Source organism: Chiloscyllium punctatum, chromosome 22 (assembly GCF_047496795.1).
Source record: "Chiloscyllium punctatum isolate Juve2018m chromosome 22, sChiPun1.3, whole genome shotgun sequence".
In the NCBI taxonomy this organism is placed as follows: domain Eukaryota; kingdom Metazoa; phylum Chordata; class Chondrichthyes; order Orectolobiformes; family Hemiscylliidae; genus Chiloscyllium; species Chiloscyllium punctatum.
In genome coordinates, this window is record NC_092760.1 from 46,507,808 (window position 1) to 46,532,669 (window position 24,862).

The following is a 24,862-nucleotide window of genomic DNA, read 5'->3' on the forward strand; positions in this document are numbered from 1 at the left end:
ACATTCACAACTATATGGTCTCTAACAAATTCATTCTTCAAAGCTCCATATCTATAACATCCTGCTAGATGATATACCCCCTAAAAAGATTTCCATTACTTGTCTCAAATGTTGAGATTGCTGATTCAATTTACCCCTTCTATCACTAACTTTCTTATTGGACTAATATCCACGACAAATTGTTTAATCAAGGTGTCATACACTGTAAAACGTTAATCTACCATTTGCCTTAGTAGAATATTATAAGCTATTGGACTACAGCAGCTAAAATGTGCTAACTTGAAGGCACTATTCATTTATGTACAAACTTGATGCTCCTCTACAATTGATGGAAATTGCCACTTCTGGCCTTGCTCTTGGTCTTTGGATTACCAAATATTGACCTAACGCTAAGGTCTCCATGGGAGTTACTAACCCACTGGACTACTGTGCCTGACTGACCTGGTGAGTACCTGGGTCTTTCCTTTCTGCCATCAAAGTGTTCAATGCAGTGTTTTCCTCTCCAAAGTGTTGCTGGTTTATGGTTAGGCTTCAAATTCCTTTGAGGTTTGTTTACATGCCCTTCAGAGTCTTCTTGTTTTTCTTTCTCGGTTATTGTTTTGCAATATTCCTATGTCCCGTCTGATCTCCAGACTACTCCTTTTTCAGTGACGCCCTTTAGATTATATTTCAGCTTCTAATCCTGGCTCTGCAGCAGAGTATCTCAAGTTGTGGATATTTGCATAAGTGCTGTCTTTGACACTGCTTAAGTAAGGCTCTTCAATTGTGCACTCCTCCATTTACATCTGTACATAGTTGCTTCTTCAAATAGAACTCACTACTTTGGTATGTAAGACTTACCTCTTCATATGTTCATTCTAGACTGGTATCTCCTCTTTTACTGGTGGACTCATGTGATCATTTACAGCATTATGATTTACACGAATCTCAATTATACAATGCATTTTACCAAAAATCACTGAAACCAGCTCAAGCCATCGACCCAAATTTAAAGTACAATTAATATTCATGCAGTTTGAGTATTCAGAATAATTTGTGCTATTTTAAAATATGTCACTTGAAACAATCCTTCCCATAAATCTGGCTGCATCTCCAAATAAATTAATCACCAATGCAAGTTTTCACTAATTTTGATCACTTGCAATTCTTCAAAGGCATTCTAAAAGATTTTGGGGAAGTAGTGGTGCGAACATCAAGAGCAACATGAAGACATCTTTTAGCTCCTAGATTATTGTGTCATCAGTTTTGAGGAGTACCTGACAGTAAGTCAGGTATTTTGATGCTAAGAGATTAAAGGACGCCATATTGTTTTACTGGGAAGATGCAGTAAGGTGATTTCACTTGGAGACAATAGTAGCAGCTTTTATACTAAGAGCAGAGAGACCATGAAACTCCAGATTCCCAGAAAAGTGTTGCAAATGTTGGATTGTAAAAAGCTTTGATTAAAATGTCCATTTAGTTACAAGATGAAAGAGCTAGTCACTTAAGGATAGCTAAATCAGCATCTCTACTTGAATGCAAGTCTAATGTTATTCACATTTCCATGGAAATGGACTTTGAAAGAGGAAGGATTTCTAAAAGATCTCTCAAAACTCTCAAACAATATTAGTTTACTAAGATCTGATGATATAGGGGTGCTGTGTTGGACTAGGGTGGACAAGGTCAGAAGTCATATGACACCATGTTACAGTCCAATAGATTTATTTGAAACCACAAGCTTTCGGAGCTCTGCTCCTTCATCAGGTGAAGTGTCACTTCACCTGACGAAGAGGCAGCACACTGAAAGCTTGCGATTTTTAAATAAATCTGTTGGACTATAAGATGTCATATGACTTCTTACTAGTCCCTGAGACAGAGAGAGAGAGAGATGGAGAGAGACAGACAGACAGACAGAGAGGGAGCGAATGTAGCTTGAGGTCAAAACTCGTTATGTTGGAATGCAGGGGCAAACATGTGATCAGACCAAAGATCAAACTTATGACATGTTGGAAGGAGCTGGAAGCTTCATCCATCTTTCACTAGAGTGAGGACTACCAGTAATACTATCAATGTAGAACACACTTCAAGATATAGAAATTATCAGGCTGAGAAATGAAAAGAAAATAATTAAGTCCTAGGGAGATAAAAATAATTTTAGACTGTTTCTGGCACAATTAAATTTATACTTAAAGAACAGAGTTACATTGCCTGTGAAGTTTTATTCCAATTGGGTTAAAAAAGAGGCGCTATTCCTTAGTGTTATTTTTAAATTTATTCTTTCATGCAATGTGGACATCATCGGTTAGGTCAGTATTAATTGCCCAGAAAAGGTGGCCATGTGTTTTGTTCTTGACCCACTGCAGGCCTTATGTGTGAGTATACTTGCAGTGTTGTTAGGAAGGGAATTTAGGATTTTGACCCAGTGACACTAAAGGAACAGCAATAGAATGGTATGTGAACTGGATGGGAAGTTGCAGTGTGGAGTTCCCATGTATCTGCGGTTCTGCTCTTTGAAGTGGTTTGGTCAATGGGTTTGCAAGTTACATATTTCTTCCACAGTGCCTTGGTACAGGATAGAGTAAATAATTAAAGTGATGGATGGATTGCCAATGAAGTGGGCTGCTTTGAATTGGATGGTGTTAACATTCTTGCACGTTGTTGGAGCAATACATGTAATAGTATAAGTACTGGTTGCCTATAAAGATGGTGTTAAATTAATAACACTTTTACGCTTCTGGTAAAACTCAACATTTTAAAAATGTGCTTTTCTTTTCCACTTAAGGTACTTATCCAAATCCCTTTTAAAAAACCCAAGATTCAATCTGACTCCCCCAAACCCTCAAGTAACTCATTCTGAATCGTAACCATTTGCTGCATTAGGAAAATATTTTTTCATGTTGCCTTTGGTCTTTTGATAGCCTCCTTGAATCTCTATCTTCCAATTCTGAACCTACTGTTAATGAAACAGTTTCTATTTATTTTGCTTGGACACTCATGATTTTGGATTTCTATCAAGTCTGTCTTCTCTAAGGAGAACCCAGCTTTTACAACCTATCCTCACAACTGAAGTCCTCCATCACTGGAACCGTTCTCACAATTACTTTGCTGTAGTCTCACTAATGCCTCCACATCCTTCGTAAAGTGCCCTGAAGAGCACTAGCAACATTCCAACTGAGGTCAAACTACTGTTTCATTAAGTTTCACAACAACCTCCTTGCATTTGTACTTTCTGCCTCAGATTTATGTACGTCTTTTTAACCTCTTTCTCATCCTGCCATCTTCAATGGATTGTGCACATAAACACCAGGTCCATTCCTGCACCCTCTTTAGAATGGCATATACCCTTTAGTTTATATTGCTTCTTCTCAAAGTTACACCATAATGTATTGCTCAACACTTCTCTGCACTGATTTTCATTTACCATATGCACACCCATTCTACCAGCTTGTTGAAGTGTATTATAACTCTGGAAAGTTAACAATACTTCCAAGTTTTGTCCTATTTACAATTTTTAAAATTGCATCCTATATATCCAAGGCATATAAATTACCAAAAGTAAAAACCTGAACATTGAACTGTTAGCAACCTTAGTATATACCACTATTAGAAACAACTGTTCAACATTGGTTTTATTTCCAGTCACTGGGAACCAACTTTGTATTGATGTTGCCACTGCCAATTTTATTCCATCCACTTCAACTTTGTTGTCACTACCATGTGACACTTTATTAATCATACCCATATACTTGGCATTATTGAAGATTTGTATTATTGTTGCTGTAGTATTGCTCTATTCTGTAACTATTTTTGCAGATTTACTCATCAATCTGTCACTAATTACTGGCTTGAAGTACACACCCAGGAGTATAACTCTAACGAAATAGAGTCTGTCAGCACAGTAGTATTCACAGCAATTAATATTGCTACTAATCATCTTTCCTAAAGTCCTTGTGTGCAGGAGTGTTTAATGGCAACTTGTGCCTTTTCTTTGAGTCCTTCTTGCCAGGGGATGATATTCCTCTGTGGTTGTTTGCACCAGCAGTTAGCCAACTTTATCTACCACCTTTTGTGTGATTACCTATAGGTGCTGTAAATATGTTGGACTACTTAAATGAAAGTGGGAAAACTGTGAGTGAGATGTTCTTTTTTGATCACTCTTTGGTATTCACTATTTTGTTGCCACAAAGCAATAGGTGACCTAAGTGCCACAGCTCTTCGTTGATGATAATAGTGGAATTATTACTCGATCTCAAAGAACAAGAACAAAGGATAAAGAAAATTTACAGCCCAGGAACAGGCCCTTCGGTCCTCCAAGCCTAAGCCAATCCAAATGTACTATCTAAACTTGTCAGTCAATTCCTAAGTATTTGTATCCCTCTACTCCCCACCTACTCATGCATCTGTCCAGACGCAGCTTAAATGAATCTACCATGCCTGCCTCTACCACCTCTGCTGGCAACACGTTCCAAATGACCCCTAACCTCAGCAGGGCACACTTTGTTTGTTCCATGTTTTCACTGATCAGCAGTGAAGACAGTGATTTGTCTGAAGTAGCACTGTGACCTCAAACATGGACACAGATCAAAAACAAAGTTTGAATTTTATCAAAGCAAATGATTGACCTCAATTATTGCATGAGCTACACAGTTCCTGAGCTTTTAAACATTCATCCATCACATTTGCTGTATCAATGCAGGTACCAAGAAAACACTAACATTCGTTATGCTGAGTGTTAATGTGATACAGGTGACCGAGTGCATTGTTTGATGTTTACTAGAAATCTGTCTAATTATGGCATGATTGGTTGCTTATTTGGAGAGACATGTTGTATGCCCAACATCATTGGGTAGACAATGCCAGAACTGGCAAAACCAAGAAAGAATTTTTAAGTAAGTAAATAAACACATTTCGTTAAGGTTTCTCACAAAATATTAACGTATCTTTCTCCTGCAGATGCCAATGGCTTATTAGATGTTTCAAACACTCATTACTTTTACTTTGAGCTCCTACATTCTTAATTAAATTTTTAAATTGTTTTAAATTGTTTTACTTATATGACGACTTGTTTATTCTACAAATGAGAGTTGATTATGTGTGAACCAAAAACTGCAACTCATTTTTTTCAATATTAAGAGCTGTATTAGTGCCATGATGTGCATATTCACAGCCATGATTCCCATGAATTATAGGAATGACCTCAATGTTTCCAAGAAATACAGATTTGTTTGGAATGTAGTGGAATATGATTCTGACATTGTAGAACAACTGAATGATTTGAGTCAAATCAAATAGTTTGAAGCTCTATTCGCCTCAGCCAACAGATCATTTTCTGAAGTGGCAAATGTGCAAGTCATCTACATAGGCTAATGCTTGGCATAGGATAACCACACCTCATACTGCCACTCCACTCTTTACATTTTGCTTTCCTCGCCAATGTCATTAAAAGATCTTATTATATAATTAGCATTCAAAATGTTAACGTATTTTTCTCTCTTTCAGATATTGATTGACCAGTTATCTATTTCAGCGTTCATGAATTTTCTTTTTATCTATAAATATTTAGTAAAGCTTTTGCCAATACTTATTCTGGCCATGAGATGTAGCACCTTGCAATGATGGTAAATTCCATCTCAGCCAGTGAATAAGGTTAAAAGAAAATTGACATGGCCAGCTGTGGAAAGGTCTTGCTTTTCACCCACCCTCCCACCACCAACACCATTCGTTCAAACATGAAGGGGCAACGATGGAGCTGATGAAGATTGCAGCAAGCAGTCATTATGGGGGGAGGGGGAAAATGAATGAATGAAAAGCATGCAATTGAAAATGAAAAATAAACAGCTATTTCATAATCAAAAACTGTTGTCCAATACACAATAGGGAATAAAGACGAATGCTTTCTCATCTTGAAATCCTTTCTATTATTCAGTTCTTTTCACTTATCCTTGCATTGCACTAAGAATCTTCATTCCCCAGTTGGATATGATCTTTGATCTAATATGTTAGGCATTTACAATAGTCAGCATGAAACTTAATCTCTCTTTGCCTTTGCACTCTGTAGCCGGTATAACTTTTCCATTAACTTAAACAAATGGTGCTGTATTTTTAGAATGCGTAATTACCCTGCATCAGCAGGCTGGGTCCATGCTGTGCCTAAGAAAGTGCACTCGGGAATGAAGCAAGTGCAACAGAGCTTTGCTAATAAAAATGTTGAAACTTGAATCCTTGGATTTGGTGATTAATGAAATGCCACTTGATCATTTGATCTAATCCCTTTGCTGAGGTAAATTGTTTAAGTTTTCCATTGGTATGGTTGAATATTTAGCATAAATTGCTTTGGGAGCTAGATCCCTATACTGGCACTTCTTCAAAGATTATCATTGAAGATTGTAGCATGTTCTTTTAAATCTCATTTAAAAGGAAGGAGGAGGCATCGTTTCAAGGAAAGCTGATTTCTAGTATGAATGCCTTTTTAAAAATGCCAATGGTGGCAAGATCCCTGTCAGACCACCTCTCTTAGAATTTGTGATTAAAAACATTTGTTAGCAGACAACAGTCACATAATATTAACAAAATCTGTCATTCTTAAAAAGTTGGAGCATGCCAACCACAGCTGTATCAGCCAGCCATCATTAAGCAATGAAAAACACAGTGAAGTTCATAATGTGATCATTAACACTTTAATTGAATGTTTTATTAACTGAAGGAACTGCAACTGGAGAAAATGCTCCTTGTGAAGGAGCAATTTGGCATTCGAGCTTGATGACACAGTTTCTTTTGGTCATATATCTGTAATACTGTGTTTCTTATCTAAGATTCAAACATATTTAAAAAGTGCTTTTTTGCAACAATCATTATGATTGTGGATTTGTGTCACATGCTAACTTTCAATGATTAACTTTACGTTAATATTCAATTACAATCCTATGTTGTTAGAGGTATATTTTGTGTCAGCCCTTTTCGTCCATTGAAATGAACATCAAATTTATCATTTCACTATTCAAACAGGTTTTTAAAGTTCAGCATTTCTCCCTTAATCAATAACATCATAAGAATAAATCATTCATCTTGTTGTTTTGATAGTGTTGACAAGCTTGTTTACTTAAAACAGTTGCCACATCCAAACATTTATTGTGTAAAGTATCTGTGAGTCATCCAAAAAATTCCCCTATCCCCCTTCCCATTCATCATAGATTGGCTCTTCACCACTTCCCAAGCTCCAATTGTTAACTATCTGAACTTGAAAGCTAGATGATTTTCCCACTCTCTCAGAATCAGCAAACTGCATTGTGATTGCCATTGGTCCTTATAGATCCCTGCTGGTTTGTCAATGAAAGGCAAACATACCAACAAAATAAAAACAGGGTGGTCACTCTGCCAACATGCGCTTTACCTGTTATCCTTCTACCAAAACCACAATGGTGACTATATAATTTTGTTAAAATAGAATGAATCATTATGCATTAATCTGGTGGTACACAAAGAGCACAACTCTCTTTCTCTTACTTTATTACCTGGCTGTCTACTTTGGATTCCAGCATATGCAGTTTCTCTAACCACATTACATGAAGTATTTTCCTTAAAATTGTGGTCTTTTACTATTCACTGTATCATTTATTTAATAGTAATGGCTAAGTTACACCACTTTCCTAAACAATAACGGAAATTGCTGGAAAAACTCAGCAGGTCTGGCAGCAACTGTGGAAAGAAATCAGAATTAACATTTCAGGTCGAGTAAGTCTTCTGAAGAATTTCTGTTTTTGTGTTTCTATTTACAACATTCACAGTTCTTTCAGTTTTTACATCATTTTCCTATTTGAGCATTAATGGGGCAATTTATTTAGTTCCATTCTTGAAAACACTAGATTCATGTTCCTTATAACTTTACCAAATTGGATTCACTAACTACTATTTTTGATATTTTCACATTTAGTGCTTCACTGTCTTTCCAAATCTCCAATGAGACTGGGTATCTTCATAGCTTCTCTGAGGTAACTTTAACAATGAGCTATATGTTAAATGGCCAGGGTCTGCCAGTGTAAAGTTTTGGGTCTAGCCTGTGACCTTCTTGGCCAGTTCATCTTGCAGCCATTTAAACACTCTCAGGCCATTAACTGGTTTAAGACAGCCCTCCTCATTCCTTTGGAAAGCAGAGGGTGAAGAATAACTGAGGTGGAAGGCAAGATGGAGCTTTGATTGGTACAAGATGCTTGAAAATGGGAGGGGCAGCCTAGCCACTAGCCTACCAGACTTTCCCCCTAACAGGCCAGACAATTGGAATATGCTACCCTCAGTGTGGATCAGTAGGAAGAGTCTTTTACGTCACCAATAAATGGTAGGGCAGAACAGTGAAAAACAACAAGATATAGAGAATAATATATTTTTTTAAAGTGAGGTGTTTAAGACATAGAGTCTTGAAGAAAAGAATGTTACGGTTGAATACAATATAGCTCTTATGCCATTATATAATGGGCGAATTAAGGAGGAGAAAATGATTGGGTGGATATGTATAAGCTAATGGATATGAAAGGCTAAGATGAAACTGTGCACATTGTGATAAGTGGCATTGCATCAGGCAGTTGATGCAGACAGCAATTTGTTTCTGACCCAGTCCGCTTATGGAGATACATGTGGCTTACCTACTTTATGTTAGTAGTAGTTAATACAATTTGTATAAAGTTACAACTATGTAATAAAACTTGTCTTGTTATCCAAGCTGTAAGCCCTTTCAGCTGAGTCATTGCTCAGCACTAACTGCTAGAAAGCCCCGAGACTGGCTCAGGAAGAAGATTTGGTAGCAATATTCCACCTAAGGTATCTAGGTGAAGCCATCAAGGTCATAACAAAGGATTGCTTTATCAAGAAACATCAAACTATATCAATAAGATAAAGTTTGAATATGTTTTAAAAAATCAGGCTGGGAGAGCCAGAAAACATATGCACGATAAACAAAAAAATAAAGAACTGTGGATGCTGAAAATCAGCAACAAAATCAGAAATTGCTGGAAAAACTCATCAGGCCTGGCAGCATCTGTGGAGAGAAAACAGAGTTAACTTTTCAGGTCCAGTGAGCCTTCTTTTGAACTAACATGTGCTGTTCAGAATGCAGTTAAGTGTTGGGTAGGAAGAGTTTGTAGCCTAGAATGTTATGCTGGAATGGACTATTCTTATCTCTTGTCCTTTGACTTTTTTTATCATTTTAAATCCAGCCAATATTTGAAAGCTGACTGACGAGAAACAGAACTATTACTCCAGATTAAACTATCAATTAAAATGTCCATCTGTCCATCAGAAACTTCACATCAAAATGCACTTTAATGAATTACAACAAACAGTAGGGTCCTCCTTTAAAATGACACATGTGAAAAAATATTTTTATTCATTGCTGTCGTCATATTTCAACCAAAGACATTTCTTACCGGCAAGCTGGAAGAGAGTAGCATATCTGTAACCCTCTGAATGATTGTATTTCATCAGGTGCAGCAAGGAGCCCATGTGATGTACAAAAAATCCTTGTCTTGTGTAAGACTCAAAGGCATCATATCCTAAAACCCATGCATCTTTGTGGAATATAAATGTTGCTTCTTTTTGAAAAGTTTTGTTGTCTTTCCATTTACTGAGCAGCAGGGTGCCATCAAATCCAGTGTGAAGGAAGTAATTTGGTTTGTCAGCCACTTCCAAGGAAACTAATGATACATCTGTTGTAAACAAAAGAAAGACTTGCATTTATATAGCATTTGACATTAACAACACAATAAAAAGATTTGTATTTGTGAAACACTTTTCATGAACACCAGAAGTTTCAAAGGGCTTTACATCCAATTAGATACTTTTAAAGTGTAACTATGACTATAGTGCAGAAAGCATGGCCTCCAACTTGTATGTAAGTAGCAATTTGGCAATGACCAAATAATCTGTTATTCTGTTGCCAAGGGTTAAATATTGCCAGCCACCAAAAATAGCATGCATGCTCTTCCACTTAATCATTTGCTTTTGAACAGACACATAGGACCTGAGCTTATTACCTCAGTCTGAAGATATCACCTGCAACAGTGCAGCACAGCCTCAGTAATGCATTGGAGTTTAAGGTTTTTTTGCATTCCTAGAAACATTGAAACAGGAATAGGTCATTCAGCCCCTCAAGGAGGAGAAAGTGAGGACTGCAGATGCTAGGGATTAGAGTCAAGATTAGAGCAGTGCCGGAAAAGCACAGCAGATCAGGCAGCATCCGAGGTGGGGGAAAATCAATATTTCTAACAAAAAGCCCTTCATCAGGAATGAGCTCCCCTCAAGCCTATTGCATGATTCAATGAGATCATAGCTAATGGGTGGCCTAACCCTACACACCTGCCTTTGACCATACCCCTTAATACCTTTGCTTAATGAAAAGCTTTTCACTGTGCCTCGGTACATGTGACAATAAATTCAATTCAATTCAAAATGTATTTACTCCAGATTTAAAATTAGCAACTGATCCCACATTCACTGCCATTTGTGGAAGAGAGTTTTGAACACCTGTAAACCTTTAAGTGTAGAAGTTCTCCCTAACATCTCTCCTGAATGGTCTGGCCCCAATTCTTAGACAAGTTACATGATGAGATAATTACTGACGTTTTACTGAGTTGGGTTGTTGCAATCTACAGAAAGAGAGAAGTCAGAGGCTAGAAGCAGGTTCAGTTCAGAAGAAAAGATCAACATCAGCACAACAGTTGTAGTTGGAAGAGTCCCCAGGTCATCAGAGTGGAACTAAGTCTTATGTTGTTTTAGCCATTCAATTAAACAGATTGAAAAGTAACCTAAGCTCTTTTAGAGCTCAGTGAGGAAGTTTCACTGGGGTAGCGTGTCTGTGTGCCTTTAGGAGGGACAGTAATGGAGAGAACTACATCAAGTAAATGTGCTGAAAAAGGTATGCAACTTCATCAGTTGAGTATGAAATCAAAGACTGAAGAAAGGAGTGTTACTTCACTGGGGTTGATTTCTGTAAAGGGCATTGCTGGGAAAAGTATGAATCTTTCTTTTTGCTGTTTATGGTAAGATCTATCTGAAATGTCTAACATATATAAGTTTTCTTTTCTGTAATGAATTTATGTTCTTTAAAAGCATGTTAGCAGCCTAGTGTGACTATTTTCTGTGACAGACCACCAAGGTAATACTGTTTATAGCCAATGTTCACTTTGGAATCTGACTTGTCTGGTATTGTCATTATCTGGGATCATATTCATAGGCTATGTCTAACATATCTGGACAAGTGATTAAAACTGTTTTCATGACATCTGTGTCAGTGTCGAACCAAATGTAACTTTACACCTGTTCAAGAACATTATAGCTAACACCAGCTATAGCTCAGAGAGTCTCCATTCTGTTCAATTGTATGTATCTCTCTCCAGCACGTCATAGTGCTCATCTTTCAGGTAAGTGCCTTAGAATTGAAAAATTACATTGCCTTCATCATAGTGACATATTTGTGGAAGGGCCTCTTTCCTTTACTCCGCACTCAGGCCGGTGTCTGGGGTTCGCCGATTACTATTGTGGTCTCCCTCCAGCAGGCTCTGAAACTTCAAAGACCTGGAATGCCGCAATAGGACAACTCCACTGGAGAGAGAGCGCTGAACCAAACTAATGGTTTATAGCCTGACCAGCAAGTCGGAACTTATCTCCACACAGTAATCGCGACTGCCACCAATGCCTGGGTGATTCCCTCTCTTGTTGGTGGGACAACGGTCACCTGTGTAAATCACGAAACCCTTTTTTTTTATAAAAGTCACTTTTTAGATTAGAATCAATCTAAACATCAGGTCATAGACTGAGAACACAGGGGGCCAACACCCCCAACACACTGTCCAGCTATCACCACTGCCAACAGGATTTGGAGATGCCGGTGTTGGACTGGGGTGTACTGTTATCTCACTTTTTAGATTAGAATCAATCTAGGCATCAGGTCATGGACAGAGAACGCAAGGGGCCACCGCCTTCAACATATTGTCTAGCTATCACCATTGTTAATAGCTAACCCGAGAATGCAACTTTAAAAAAAAGGGTTTTGTGATTTACACATGAAAGAAGTGAAACTATCACTGTATTCTAACAGATGAAAGGCTTAACAGACAATCAATTTTTCAATGTATAATTTCAGTTACATCACACTGCAAATTCTTGCTATAAATTTTGTGTTACCATCGAGCCTTCCACAATCACCTGATGAAGGAGCGTCACTCCGAAAGCTAGTGTGCTTCCAATTAAACCTGTTGGACTATAACCTGGTGTTGTGTGATTTTTAACTTTGTACACCCCAGTCCAACACTGGCATCTCCAAATCCTGTTGGCAATTAGAGGAAGATCTCCACATAGATTTGGCAAATTCCCAAGACTAAATATTCAAAATGAGGAAAGCCTAGTTTGTGGCAAGAAATGGAAAACAAAGTTGTAAGGTATGTCAGTTAAAATTGACTCTCAGGGTTCCTCAAGAATCAATCTGAATCCTCACTCTGAAATGTGTGTCAGGTTTATGAAGAGAAGCAAAGAAAACAATTACAACAGAAGACCAATATTTCACAGCACCACCCTGCAGAAGTCAGTAGCAGGCTAATCACATTTCAGCAATTTACAATCAAACATTGATAAAAATACCAGATATAGACTGGTTGGTATTAGAAACATGAATGAGACTCCCATGCATTTTGATCTGCCAGTCAATCAAATGGTGATCAAATTTGGAGAGAAAGCAATGTCAGCAAAGAAAACTGATGGTGCAAAGAGTTGATTTATATTGTACTGTTCTGCATGTCTGACAGAGCAAAATTCAAGTTAGTAGTATTAAATTGAGAGTCTGGTATGACTGCTCTTTAGGGTTTCTTCTTCTGAGAAGAAGTTATACTGGACTTAAAACATTAACTCTGATTCTCTTTCCACAGATGCAGCCAGACCTGCTAAGTTTCTCCAGCATTCTCTGTGTTTGTTTCAGATGTCCAGCATCCACAGCATTTTGCTTTTATTACTTTAGCTAATGGCGATATTCAAGAGAAAAAAAGCCTCTAAACTCAGCAATTCCCAAAAGGAGTAGTTGTCTGCATTCACTGCAAAGGATGGATGAATTAGGTGGACTGAAAATATGGCTAAATAAAGCACAACACAATACATTACTCAGTTCTGAGGTGAAGGAAGATGATAATATCCTTGGATTTTAATGCATGCTCATTGTATACTGTATTATTCTGTACTCTGAATAAAATGAATAAATAACTGTTTAAATTTGTAGATATGGCTTGTGATTCTGATAAATTTGATGAATTTAGTGTACAGAAGTTAATACCATTCTCCATGAAGATTTTCATTTATTTAAAAATAAAAAATGCATTAATAATATTTCCTTGTTTCCTTTCCACTACATTTTAGTTGCAGAATTGGTGGAACAATCTCTGATCTGGCAATGGCAAGGCAAACAAAAAACAGATTTCACCAGATTTCAACCTCTCTGAAGTATTATTTGAATACAAGTTGACCGATTACTTTTGATTAAAAATTTAATCTTAGAAACTTGGACATATTTTAGCTTGTATTCTCTTAGCATTCTCCCCCTTCAACTTTGGCACATTTGGCAGATGTGTTGAAATTGCTGCCAAATATTTCTCAACTCCAAGGAGTTTTGTTCCTTTGTCCTTTTTATCTGGACCTCAATTTTCTGCTCCTACAATTTGTGAGAGTTTACACATTTTCAAATCTGGAGCAATGTCTGACCTCAGCTGGATGAGTGCAAACACTTGATCTTGAGTTTATTTTGAACCCATTTATAATCATCTGGGAATTAGCTATAACTGTATTGGAAAATACACACTAGTCTATAGGTGAGCCATTCAAGTGCAAAAAAAAATCTGCATTGTTTTTACCTTTGTTAGTCTCTTCAAAATGACAGTCAATGGATGATATCATTATACACGACCTTAAACTCGTTAAGGAGTGAAAGAATGTCAGGGTTTTCAGCCATATTTTCAGTCCACCTAAATCATCCATCCATCCAGGTTCATGTTTGACTGGTAATCTTGCACATTAGATACCTTTTGTCATTGTCTGATTACAAACTGCTAAAGTACAATCAGCCTGTTACCACCTTCTGCCAGAAGATGCTGAGAAATATTGGTCTTCTGTTGCAATTGTTCATGCTTGGCTAATAATCTTGCACATTAGATATCTGGCTGAGCCACTGGCCACTGGCCCTCGTGAAACTATAACCGACCACAAACTATCACCTTCATTTCAAGAGGAACCAAGAAAGGGAAAACAAGTAAAACATAGGGTGGCACAGTGGTTAGCACTGCTACCTCACAGCGCCAGAGACCCGGGTTCAATTCCTGCCTCAGGCAACAGTCTGTGTGGAGTTTGCATATTCTCCCTGTGTCTGCGTGGGTTTCCTCCCATCGTCCAAAGATGTACAGGTTAGGTGAATTGGCCATGCTAAATTGCCAGTAGTGTTAGGTGAAGAGAGGAATGGGTTTAGGTGGGTTGCTCTTCAGACGGTTGGTGTGGACTTGTTTGGCCGAAGGGCCTGTTTCTACACTGTAAGTAAGTAATCTAATATGTATCAAACACAGCCAGAAAGAGACCATGTAATGCTATATATCCAAAGCAATTCTAAAATATTCTTAGACCTGTACATATACATGCAGGCAAATTAGTTAAAATTTTATGTCTATACATAAAGTTGTACATCTCAAAGTATTCTGGTGTCACAGATGTACTATCCCAAGACTGTGAATCAACACATAGTCTTTGCAGCAACGTGTGAAGACATTGTCCGAAATTGAATAATGACAGAGATTGTTGTGACATATTACTCCTCCACTAGCTTTCTACTTTCAACAACTATAGCAGGCAAGTTTCAGTAGCAGATGATGACAGCAAATGCCGAATAAGTCTGCTGTTACATGTGTTTAATACTGCACGTTTGTCATGAGGTACAGAATATGATCAAATGGTTCTGGGGGAAAAGTGTTGCTTGTTATAATATTGATTTCTGGCAAAGATACAGATTTTACTGCTGAAAATCCAATAAGGTTGTTAGAAGACTTAGACTTGCTTACCATGTGCCTTAGGTGAATACAGTCCTGGAGTCAGCATAAAAAGAGTCACTATTCCTGGAATGGAAGTTTCTCTTGTAGCTAGAAAAATAGCACCACTTGACAAATTGGCTGCCACCACTGTGTTGCCATCCAAGTAACTGACCAATGAGTAAGGGCCCTTTCCCAGTGCTGCAAGCAGAAAGGAGATTCAGTTTCATTTAGAAAATTCATGTGTTGCTAAACACTCCTGTATATTTTCTTCAAAATTGATTTTGCATCAGTTTAATACTGTAAGTGAGAAATGACAATGCATTAGTTCACATAGTCTGATTATTATTCCTCTTGCCTTCATTAAAATTAATTTAGCATACTTTTAAGATAGAATTCAATTGAATCAGGAATAAGATTAGATTCCCTATAGTATCAAAACAGGCCCTTCGGCCCAACAAGTCCACACCGGCCCTCCAAAGAATAACCCACCCAGACCCATTCCCCATATATACCCCTGACTAATGCACCTAACACTACAGGCAATTTAACATGGCCAATTCACCTAACCTGCACATCTTTCGATTGTGGGAGGAAACCCACACAGAGAGAATGCGCAAACTCCACACAGTCACCTGAGACTGGAATCAAACTCAGGTCCCTGGTGCTGTGAGGCAGCAGTGCTAACCACTGAGCCATCATGCCATCCTAGATGTTAAGTTGTTTTCTTTTCCTCAATAATGCCACAAATCAAAGTTTGAAAAGACTGTCCTGTTGAATTATTTTCTTGAAGCATAACAGCATAGCATCTAGTCATAAAAATTAGAAATAAATTACTAAGATGATTGAAATCTTACCTGCAACTACACTACAAATTATGAGCTGCTTTTAAGTGCTTAATGTTCTTGTGATGTTGCAATTTGTGCAGTTATATCACTTATGTATAATGCAATGTTCAGTCATCAGTTTATTTTACAATAAGTTAACCTGTGTAATGAGATCGTATCGTAATATTGCTTTCCAAGTATCTCATATAGAATACACTTAGCCCCCTCTAGGGGCTCAGTCTTGCTGATAATCTAGTTGCTTCTATGTATCCAAGTCTCAGAGCTGTGATGCACAGGCACATTTTGCAGCCTAATATAGCTTTTCTTTCATTCATCTGTCTTACGCGCTAGAAACAGCTCATGGGTAATTTGTGATAAAACTATTTTTTTCCTTTGTGGAGGGTGGTAAGGGTCCAAGTAATGGAAATAGAATATGTAACTAGAGTGGGTGTGAATGGTAGGATCCCAAAGTCTACCATCCAAACACAATGACAAGAAAATAAGAAACAAATAAGAGAACAAATCAAACCAATAAAGGAAAAAAAAAAACAGGGGCAGAGGTTACAATCTAAAATTGTTGATCTTAATATTGAGTCAATAAGACTGTGGAGTGCCCAGTTGAAAGATAAGATACTGCTCCTTTATGTTTGATTGGAATGTTACCTACAGCTAAAATGAAGAGTAAAGAGAACTAAACTGACTGCTAAATTGAAACTCAGTGTCACATGAGCAGACTGAATAGAAGTACTTTGCAAAGTAATTATCTAGTTCCTTACAATGAGCCACACTGAGCAGCAGGTACAGCTAAGGATTCTCTCCTGCATGGATAAAAAGGAGTCCTTGTGCTTATTTTATTTCCTGCACTTCAACTTTTATTATTTCTTCTTCTTGCCATAAGCATCCACCCCATCAACTTGCATAATCAGAGGATCATCCTCCACCATTTAACTTTGTCAATTGAATCATGAAGCTATTACTCAGCACATCTTCCCCTCTTCCTTTCAGAATTCCAAAGGAACTGTTCCTTTTTCAATAGCCTAGTCCGTTTCTCAGTCAAGGCTAATACCTCTACCCATTCTAAGGCATCTTTCCATGCAACTGAAAATGATGAAATGCCTACCTGACATTTTCACCATCGAGACTCCAAACATGCCTTTCAGGTGAAACAACAATTTACTAGGTCTTTTGTTAATTTGTTTCTGTATGTATTCCTATTTACACATGTGCTTTCCTCTACATTCAGGAGGCTAAACACAGCTATTTTAAAGTTAATAGTAATTATTTGTTCATCATGACCAATGTTCATCATGATATCTCCAACATGACCAGTAGTTCTTGTAGATGAAAGGAACACAGCTGTTGGTTCACAAAGTACAAAGTTGAATCTCACCTTTATTGTAATATTCACAATCGTAGGCTGAAAGGAAGAAAAAGAACAAATCACAAATTGAATCACTGCAGAGACTACACATTATTTCAAAGCTGTATTTGTCATGTCCCAATAAGCAAAATGTTTAAAGATCCCAATGCTACTCTGACAGTTACTGACAAAGGTATGTAGGAGAGTGAGTAGGTTGGCAGGTAAGTGTGAACTGTGTTATGGTGCCAGGTGAGTAAAGTGGCATGTAAGTAGGTGAGGAGTTTGAGTAGCAGATAGGTGGGTAAGGGAGTAGGTTAGTAATTCAATGTGTCATGTGGTAGGATGCCAAGTGGGTAAATTGGCAGGTGAGTGAGTAAGGCAGTAGGGTGGAAGGTGAGTGAATGAGGGATTAGCATGGAAAGTAAGTAAGTGAGATTAGGGTGGGAGGTGAGTGAGGGTTTAGGGTGGGAGGTGAGTGAGGGATTAGGATTGGAGCTGAGTGAGTGAGGGATTAGGGTGGGAAGTGAGTGAGGGAGGGAGCGTGGTGGGATATGAAGGATTAGGGTGGGAGGTGAGTGAGGGAGGAGGTAGGGTGGGAAGTGAGTAAATGAGGGGGTAGGATGGGAAGTGAGTGAGGGAGTACTGTAGGAGGTGGATGGTAAGGGGTAAGGTGACAGATTATTGAAGGAATAGGGTGATCAAGTACTGGGGAAGGTGGTTGTGTCTGATGGGGGAGGGCAATGTGATTGATTGGGGGCGTTTGGAAAGTTTATGAGAGTGATGGGGTCAAATTTTATAGTTGGCCAGACGTTAGATCAGATTTTAATCCTCTAAATGTTCCTAGTTAACCAGGAAGTTATGTCAGTCTAAACTCTTGAAAATCTCCAACTTTAACTCAAGAATTGGGTTTTTGTTTGGAGATGCCAGTTCACTGACCAGCAATTATCACCTAGACAGTGAAACAGGACTCCCAAGAGATTCTGATGCTCATTTTTCAGGGCACATCCGGTCTCCATGGTTGAGTGATCCAAAAATCCAGGCCAATATTATAAAATAATTTTTGCATGTTTCTCTCCATCCATGAACTATCTCAAGCTGTGACAAGTTGATTAATTGCTCCCAAGTTTCAACCAATATTCCCTGATTGACTGCTAGGAAGAAGCAAGCTACGATAACTAGCTCTTTATTTTTTATATGAAAGTATCTGATCACCACTCAGAATTTCACAAAGAAGGCTGGAGTGCAGCTTTATTTGTTCACCATGCAAATGAAAAGTGTACCTGGTATATACATTTACAAAATTCAAACTAACACACCACTGAATAATCCTGCTTATAAATGATGTTCCAGTGGCAAAAAATAACATTAATATAGTAGAGGTTTCAAAAGGAATTGCAGTAAACATTTATGTTCAATACAATATAAATTTCTGGTACTGACTGAAATTATTTTACCATAATACAATTACACTTAAAATAATTAAATTGTGACAATGAATGCCCCATTAATCTATTTTGGGATGGAACCAAAATGAAACCTTAATATTTATGATGAGTTGATGAGTTGGAGTATAGTTTCCCCACTACTTATTGCTTGCATCAATGGAAGAGAGATAAACTCCATGAATTCTATTAACATGTCATTTGTCCCATCAGCCCGGACCAAATGTAGGTTCTCTGCTTGTGCAGGAGAACAGAGGGATCACAGCGGTGATTTGGGGCCATCACCTAATTAGAAACTCTGACTGGCACATCCAAGATGGCAGGTAACCCTCAGACTTATGAATGTCATTGACACAGGTTGCTACTGCTGAGTCTCTTACAGCAAGGAAAGGACTGACAGATACAACAGTTACATGTCAAGGCCAAGCAAGTAGGCCTCAACTGCTGGAGGGGTTTACTGACTCCTGGTGACGCAGAGCCACCATTGCTACAAGTGGACGATCCCTCCTTGGCACGTAGGGTCTTGAGAACAGAAGCTACAACCCCCCCACCACCACCACCCCCACCCTTCCCCACCACCACTATCCCAACAACCCCACCAGACTGGTAAAATTCAGACCAATCTATCTAATGTCATCTCTGTGAGAAGTATAAAAAGCCATTAACACTTTCCCATTGCTCCTCCAAAGAGCCCCACAGTCACAAACAGCATGCTACAAAAGCCAGGAGGAAATTGGAATTCACAGGTTCCAGGTTTCCAATTAAATATCTCTCCACTAAAGGGGCAATGATGCCCCGAGGCATTAGGTCCCAGAGCACTAATTTTCAGGTGGCTAAAGAAAATCAAAAATCCTCGATGGATACTTTACTTACGGCAAATTGTGGGGGTTCTCCAATCAATTGCAACTCCGTGTTGACAACACATGTGAGAATATGCTAACACACTGGTGCAGAAGCACTCACAGTCTCCACCAAGATTACACGCACAAGTATCTGTCAAGCAGTTGGCATAAAACCAAGTGACATCAACCTGAATAATTTAAAAGATACAAATCATAAAACACAAAGGATTTGGACCTTTACAAAGTAAGTTATTAAATAAGAATGGAAAGCCAGCCAATGCAATAATGCCAATTTGCCAAACAACTTTGATAACTTGCAGCGGTGTAAAACACTGGGGGCTGTGGATACAGGGACCCAGGCCTGCAGTCATTAATAACTTCTCACTGTGATCCAGACTGAACAGGCACAGCTTCATAACTGAAATAGCAACTTTTAAAAATAAATTAAACCATCACTGTTGACTGTTTGAAACATTTTCTTTCCCTCACATCCAGGCATTCACAAAACTGTCCCAAGGTCAATATTTGGAGCAGCGGCAAGCTTGGGAAAGACAGAGCTGCTCTCCCAATCACAGAACGTGTCTCTTCCACCTTTGCACTACTCTCCCAATAATCTGCAGCAATAGACGGGTGAGCAGTCACCAACAGAAGAGCTGTTCCTCACTACTACCCCCTGCAGTCATTGACCAGAGAGGAATCCAAGGCAGAATTGCCATTCTGTGGATCTCCCAGCAAATGGCAGCAGAGGTCCAGGAGAAAATGTGCTCTAGTCCCTCAAGAACTAAACCTTTTTCTGATTTGTATTAATGAGAGTTTTTTTAAAGAATTTAGCTCCAACCATTAGGATAAAAGTATTTTCTTTAATCACAACTGTAAATAGCTCTAAATAAAATTAGTGTGGATAGATTCAACGCAGTGCTTAGTGGATATAGCATATCCATACATAATTGGTAGATTTCACAAAACAGTAAAGAACATAGGCATCTAATGGTTCAGGTACATAATTCTTTGAAGTTTACTTCACATATAGACAGGGTGGTTTAAAAGGGCATTTGGCACGCTTGCCTTCATTGCTCAGTCCTTTGAGTACAGGAGTTGGGAAGTCATGTTGAGGTTGTACAGGACATTTTCAAATTGCATTGCCTCTTCTGGAGTACTGTGTCCAGTTCTGGTTGCCCATTTATAGGAAGGATATTCTTAAGTTGGAGAGGGTCAAAAATAAATTTATAAGAATATTGCTGGGTATGGAAGGTTTGAGTTATAAAGAAAGGCTGGAACTTTTTCACTGGAGCGTAGAAGGTTTAGGGATGACCTTATAGAAGTTTACAATATAATGAGGAATATAGATAGAGTTAATGGTAGTTGTCTTTTCACTAGGATGGGGGATTTCAAAACTAGGGGGCATATTTTTAAGAGAAGAGAAGAGAAAGATTTAAAATGCGACATAGGGCAAATCTTTTACACAGAAGTGGTTTGCTTGTGGTTTGATTCCACCCTCGAGTGACAGTGTGTGGAGTTTGCACATTCTCCCTGCGTCTGTGTGGGTTTCCTTCAGGTGCTCTGGTTTCTTCCCACAGTCCAAAGATGTGCAGGTTAGGTGGATTGACTGTGCTAAATTGACCACAATATGCAGGCTATGCAGATAAGCCATGGGAAATTAAGGGTTACAGGGACAGGGTAGGGAGATAGGCGAGGATGGGGGGGTGCACAGTGGGTCTGGATGGGGTGTTCTTTGGAAGATCAGTATGGGCTGAATGAGCTGCTTCCACAATTCTGTAACCCCCAATTATAACTCTTTGTTCAAAATCCCACCTATGTATCCTTCCATTCTTGTTAACAACTATTCAATATAGAACCTCAGTTATCGCAGAGGTCCAATGAATAGTTATCATCTACCTGCTTCATGGTCATCCATCACTTACATTCTATGCTTGAATTAGGTTCAGTTTTTATCTTCACCACCACCAAACTATCTATGCAATCCCCAGCTTTAACAATATCCTCACCAAAATCACCAATGATACCTTGTTACTGTGAACGTATTGCCTTATTCCTCAATAAACAATCTCTTAACAATATACATACATTACAACTGACCTCTGTGGCACATTGGGTGCAATTTAATGTCTTCCTGACCACCTAAGCCAGGTTTAGAGCTGGTGTGGGCATTTTATGGGTAAGGAGGATGTGGATCAAGTCCACCCTCGTTTCTGGCTTCTACCCGATTAAGTCTGGGACCATCCCTCCCGATGCCATTTGAGACCTTTAAGTAGGCAATGAATGCCCAAGTTTTTGCCTCATCTCTGGTGGAAAGGGAAGATGTCACCTTTGAGACCCTAAAAAGCAAACAGTCCATGTTGAACCCTTGTTCAAAGTGACTTCAGACCACTCCCACTCAAAACAATTCCCATCCTCTCACTCACCTCTTGGAGTCTCCTATTTATCCTGGACCTCTGTGGGATGCATTTCAGGAGCTGTAACTACTGCAGGTGGCACTGAAATATTGGAGGCCTTAGATTAAACAGCAGTTCTATATGATGAGAGATCCTACATGCAAGACGGCTTAATCCCAAGAAAGTCCTAACACTGTCCACTTAAATGTTCGATCAGCATTTAATACCCATAGGCTTTTCTCAGCATAGGTGACATGGGACCTGTCAATTCTTACACTGGCTGATGAAAACTCCATTGGAATCAGTAAATTCTGCTCAACATTTCCAGATCGAAAATCCTGGTTACCCTTATTTTATACATGAGAAACCAACTTTATGGCTTTTCCTTGCACGAGATCAGAAATGGACACCATATTCCAGGTCTAACCAGAACATTATAAAGTTTACTCATAATTGTGTCTCTTTGGTTTATTTTATTAAACTTTTATTGCTGTTCATTGGGTGGATAGCCCAGTCGTGATTTTGATAAATTCTCTCGGAGGTGCAATGGAATCAAATAGGCAGCAAACAATGACAGAGCAAATCAATTAACTATAATCTGAATAATTGAGCAATTTACATTGAGTTTAAAACTGAAGGCACATACCAAAAGAAAGGAGGTGAACAACAACTTGGAGCTGACCTTTCTAAGGACCTGATCTTTTTAAGGACCTGGCCTTTCTAAGTCTCAAATGAGGAAACATGGAAATTGTTTCTGCTGGTCCCCGAATACCCAAAGTCAACAAAAAGTAAAACACGTTTCGTCAAGAAGCATTGAGCAACTAGCAGATAAATAAAAGGAAAGTTGAGCTGTCCAAAATAATCAACAAAATGAGACAGTGCTGTTACTAAGGATTCCTGGTCACATTTCCCAATTTTATTAGAGTTAAATTACCTGGGAAAAACAGGGCAGTGTAATCCAGCAACAGTAGAAATGCTGGAATGACGTGAATAGAGAAAAAAATTTATTTTTCCTATGATCACTCCCATCGTACAAGATACGAGACCAGTGTTGGTGAGATGGATCACAAAGGAAAAGGAAAAAGCCTATTATTTGAGTCAGAACATGTGACAACAATAAATCAATCACTCACTCACCACCAGGTGGCAGGGCTCGAACACCCCAGACAATAATATGCCACATTCCTTCTTAGCAAATGGCTCCCGAAGTGGGTTCACAGTGCATGGATTACGGATATCAGGGCTACTCGCACACTAGAAAAAGTTAAAAAGCCTTTCAGAAGTTTGTTAATAATCAAAACAGGATGTACTTGCTGTATGCTTTAAACTGGATTAGAACACAACTTTATGAAAGAAACACTGTCAAACTCATGTGATGGAATTTTCCCCTCCAAGCAATGTCAAGTTTAATGACAGGCGAGTTAATTTAATTTGGGGACAGTTAAAAAACCAGATTCTTGCTGTTCAGTTACACTGTCACAATTAAGCACTCCGTCCTTCACATTCACAGGATGTGGGCATTGTTGGGTAGGTCAAGTATTTATTGTCCATCGCTAATTGCTCAGAGAGCAGTTAGGAGTCAACTACATTACTATGGATCTGGAGTCACATAGAGGCCAGACTGGGTAAGGAAAGCAATGTCCTTCCCTAAAGGCTATTGCCTCCTTTCTGAAACCATATTTCAACTAACGTTCGCTATAGGCCAAAAATTGTTTTAATATTTGGTGCAGCTAACTGGGTGGATAGGGATTAAGAATGGAGCTAATTCACCCTTCCTTACTTGTGTGCAATAACTTCTGTGCAATTCCAAGATCAAATGTTTCAGCAATGGAAAGAAAAACTGAGTTGGGAAGAGAAGGCATTTTTGAATATACTTGTCCCCATGCAGTTAGTGGATAAATAGAATAATGCAAGGTAAACCCCGTTGATACAGAACTGGCTCCAAGGTAGAACACAGAGGGTGGTGGTGGAGGCCTCTGACCGGTGGAGTGCCACAAGGATCGGTGCTGGGTCCACTACTTTTCATCATTTATAAAAATGATTTGGATGTGAGCATAAGAGGTATAGTTAGTAAGTTTGCAGATGACATCAAAATTGGAGGTGTAGTGGACAGCGAAGAAGGTTACCTCAGATTACAGCGGGATCTTGATCAAATGGGCCAATGAGCTGAGAAGTGGCAAATGGACTTTAATTTAGATAAATGTGAGGTGGTGCATTTTGGGAAAGCAAATCTTACAAGGACTTATATGTTTAATGGTAAGCTCCTAAGAACTGTTGCTGATCAAAGAGTTTGGAGTGCAGGTTCATAGCTCCTTGAAAGTGGAGTCGCAGGTAGATAGGATAATGAAAAAGGCATTTGGTATGCTTTCCTTTATTGGTCAGAGTATTGAGTACAGGAGTTGGGAGGTCATGTTGCGGCTGTCAGGCCACTGTTGGAATATTGTGTGCAATTCTGGTCTCCTCCCTATTGGAAAGATGTTGTGAAACTTGAAACCAGGGTTGGAGGATTTGAACTATAATGAGGGGTTGAATAGACTGGGGCTGTTTTCCCTGGAGCGTTGGAGGCTGAGGTGTGACCTTACAGAGGTTTATAAAATCATAAGGGGCATAGATAGGATAAATAGACAAAGTCTTTTCCCTGAGGTGGGGGGAGTCCAGAACTACAGGGCATAGGCTTAGGGTGACAGGGGAAAAATATAAGAGACCCAAGGGGCAACTTTTTAACTCAGATGGTGGTATGTGTATGGAATGAGCTGCCAGAGGAAGTGGTGGAGGCTAATACAATTGCAACATTTAAAAGGCATCTGGATGGGTATATGAATAGGAAGGGTTTGGAGGGATGTGGGTCAGGTGCTGACAGGTGGGACTAGATTGGGTTGGGATATCCGGTCAGCATGGACGGGTTGCACCAAAGGGTCTGTTTCCATGCTGTACATCTCTCAGACTCTATGATCAAAAAAGGACAGTGTCCACTAGCCTAT

General features: G+C 38.9%; 1 protein-coding gene across 1 annotated transcript in view; it reads right to left on the reverse strand.

The window, feature by feature from the left end:
- otog (otogelin) overlaps nt 1–24,862 on the reverse strand; it is a 214,952-nt gene that overhangs the window by 85,572 nt on the left and 104,518 nt on the right. Inside the window, exons 27-31 of the mRNA XM_072592880.1 lie at nt 23,019–23,135; nt 19,520–19,676; nt 17,235–17,261; nt 15,051–15,218; nt 9,396–9,674 (exon numbers count right to left, since the gene is read on the reverse strand). Coding sequence (XP_072448981.1) covers nt 9,396–9,674; nt 15,051–15,218; nt 17,235–17,261; nt 19,520–19,676; nt 23,019–23,135 — 748 coding nt within the window. The remainder of the gene's footprint in view (nt 1–9,395; nt 9,675–15,050; nt 15,219–17,234; nt 17,262–19,519; nt 19,677–23,018; nt 23,136–24,862) is intronic.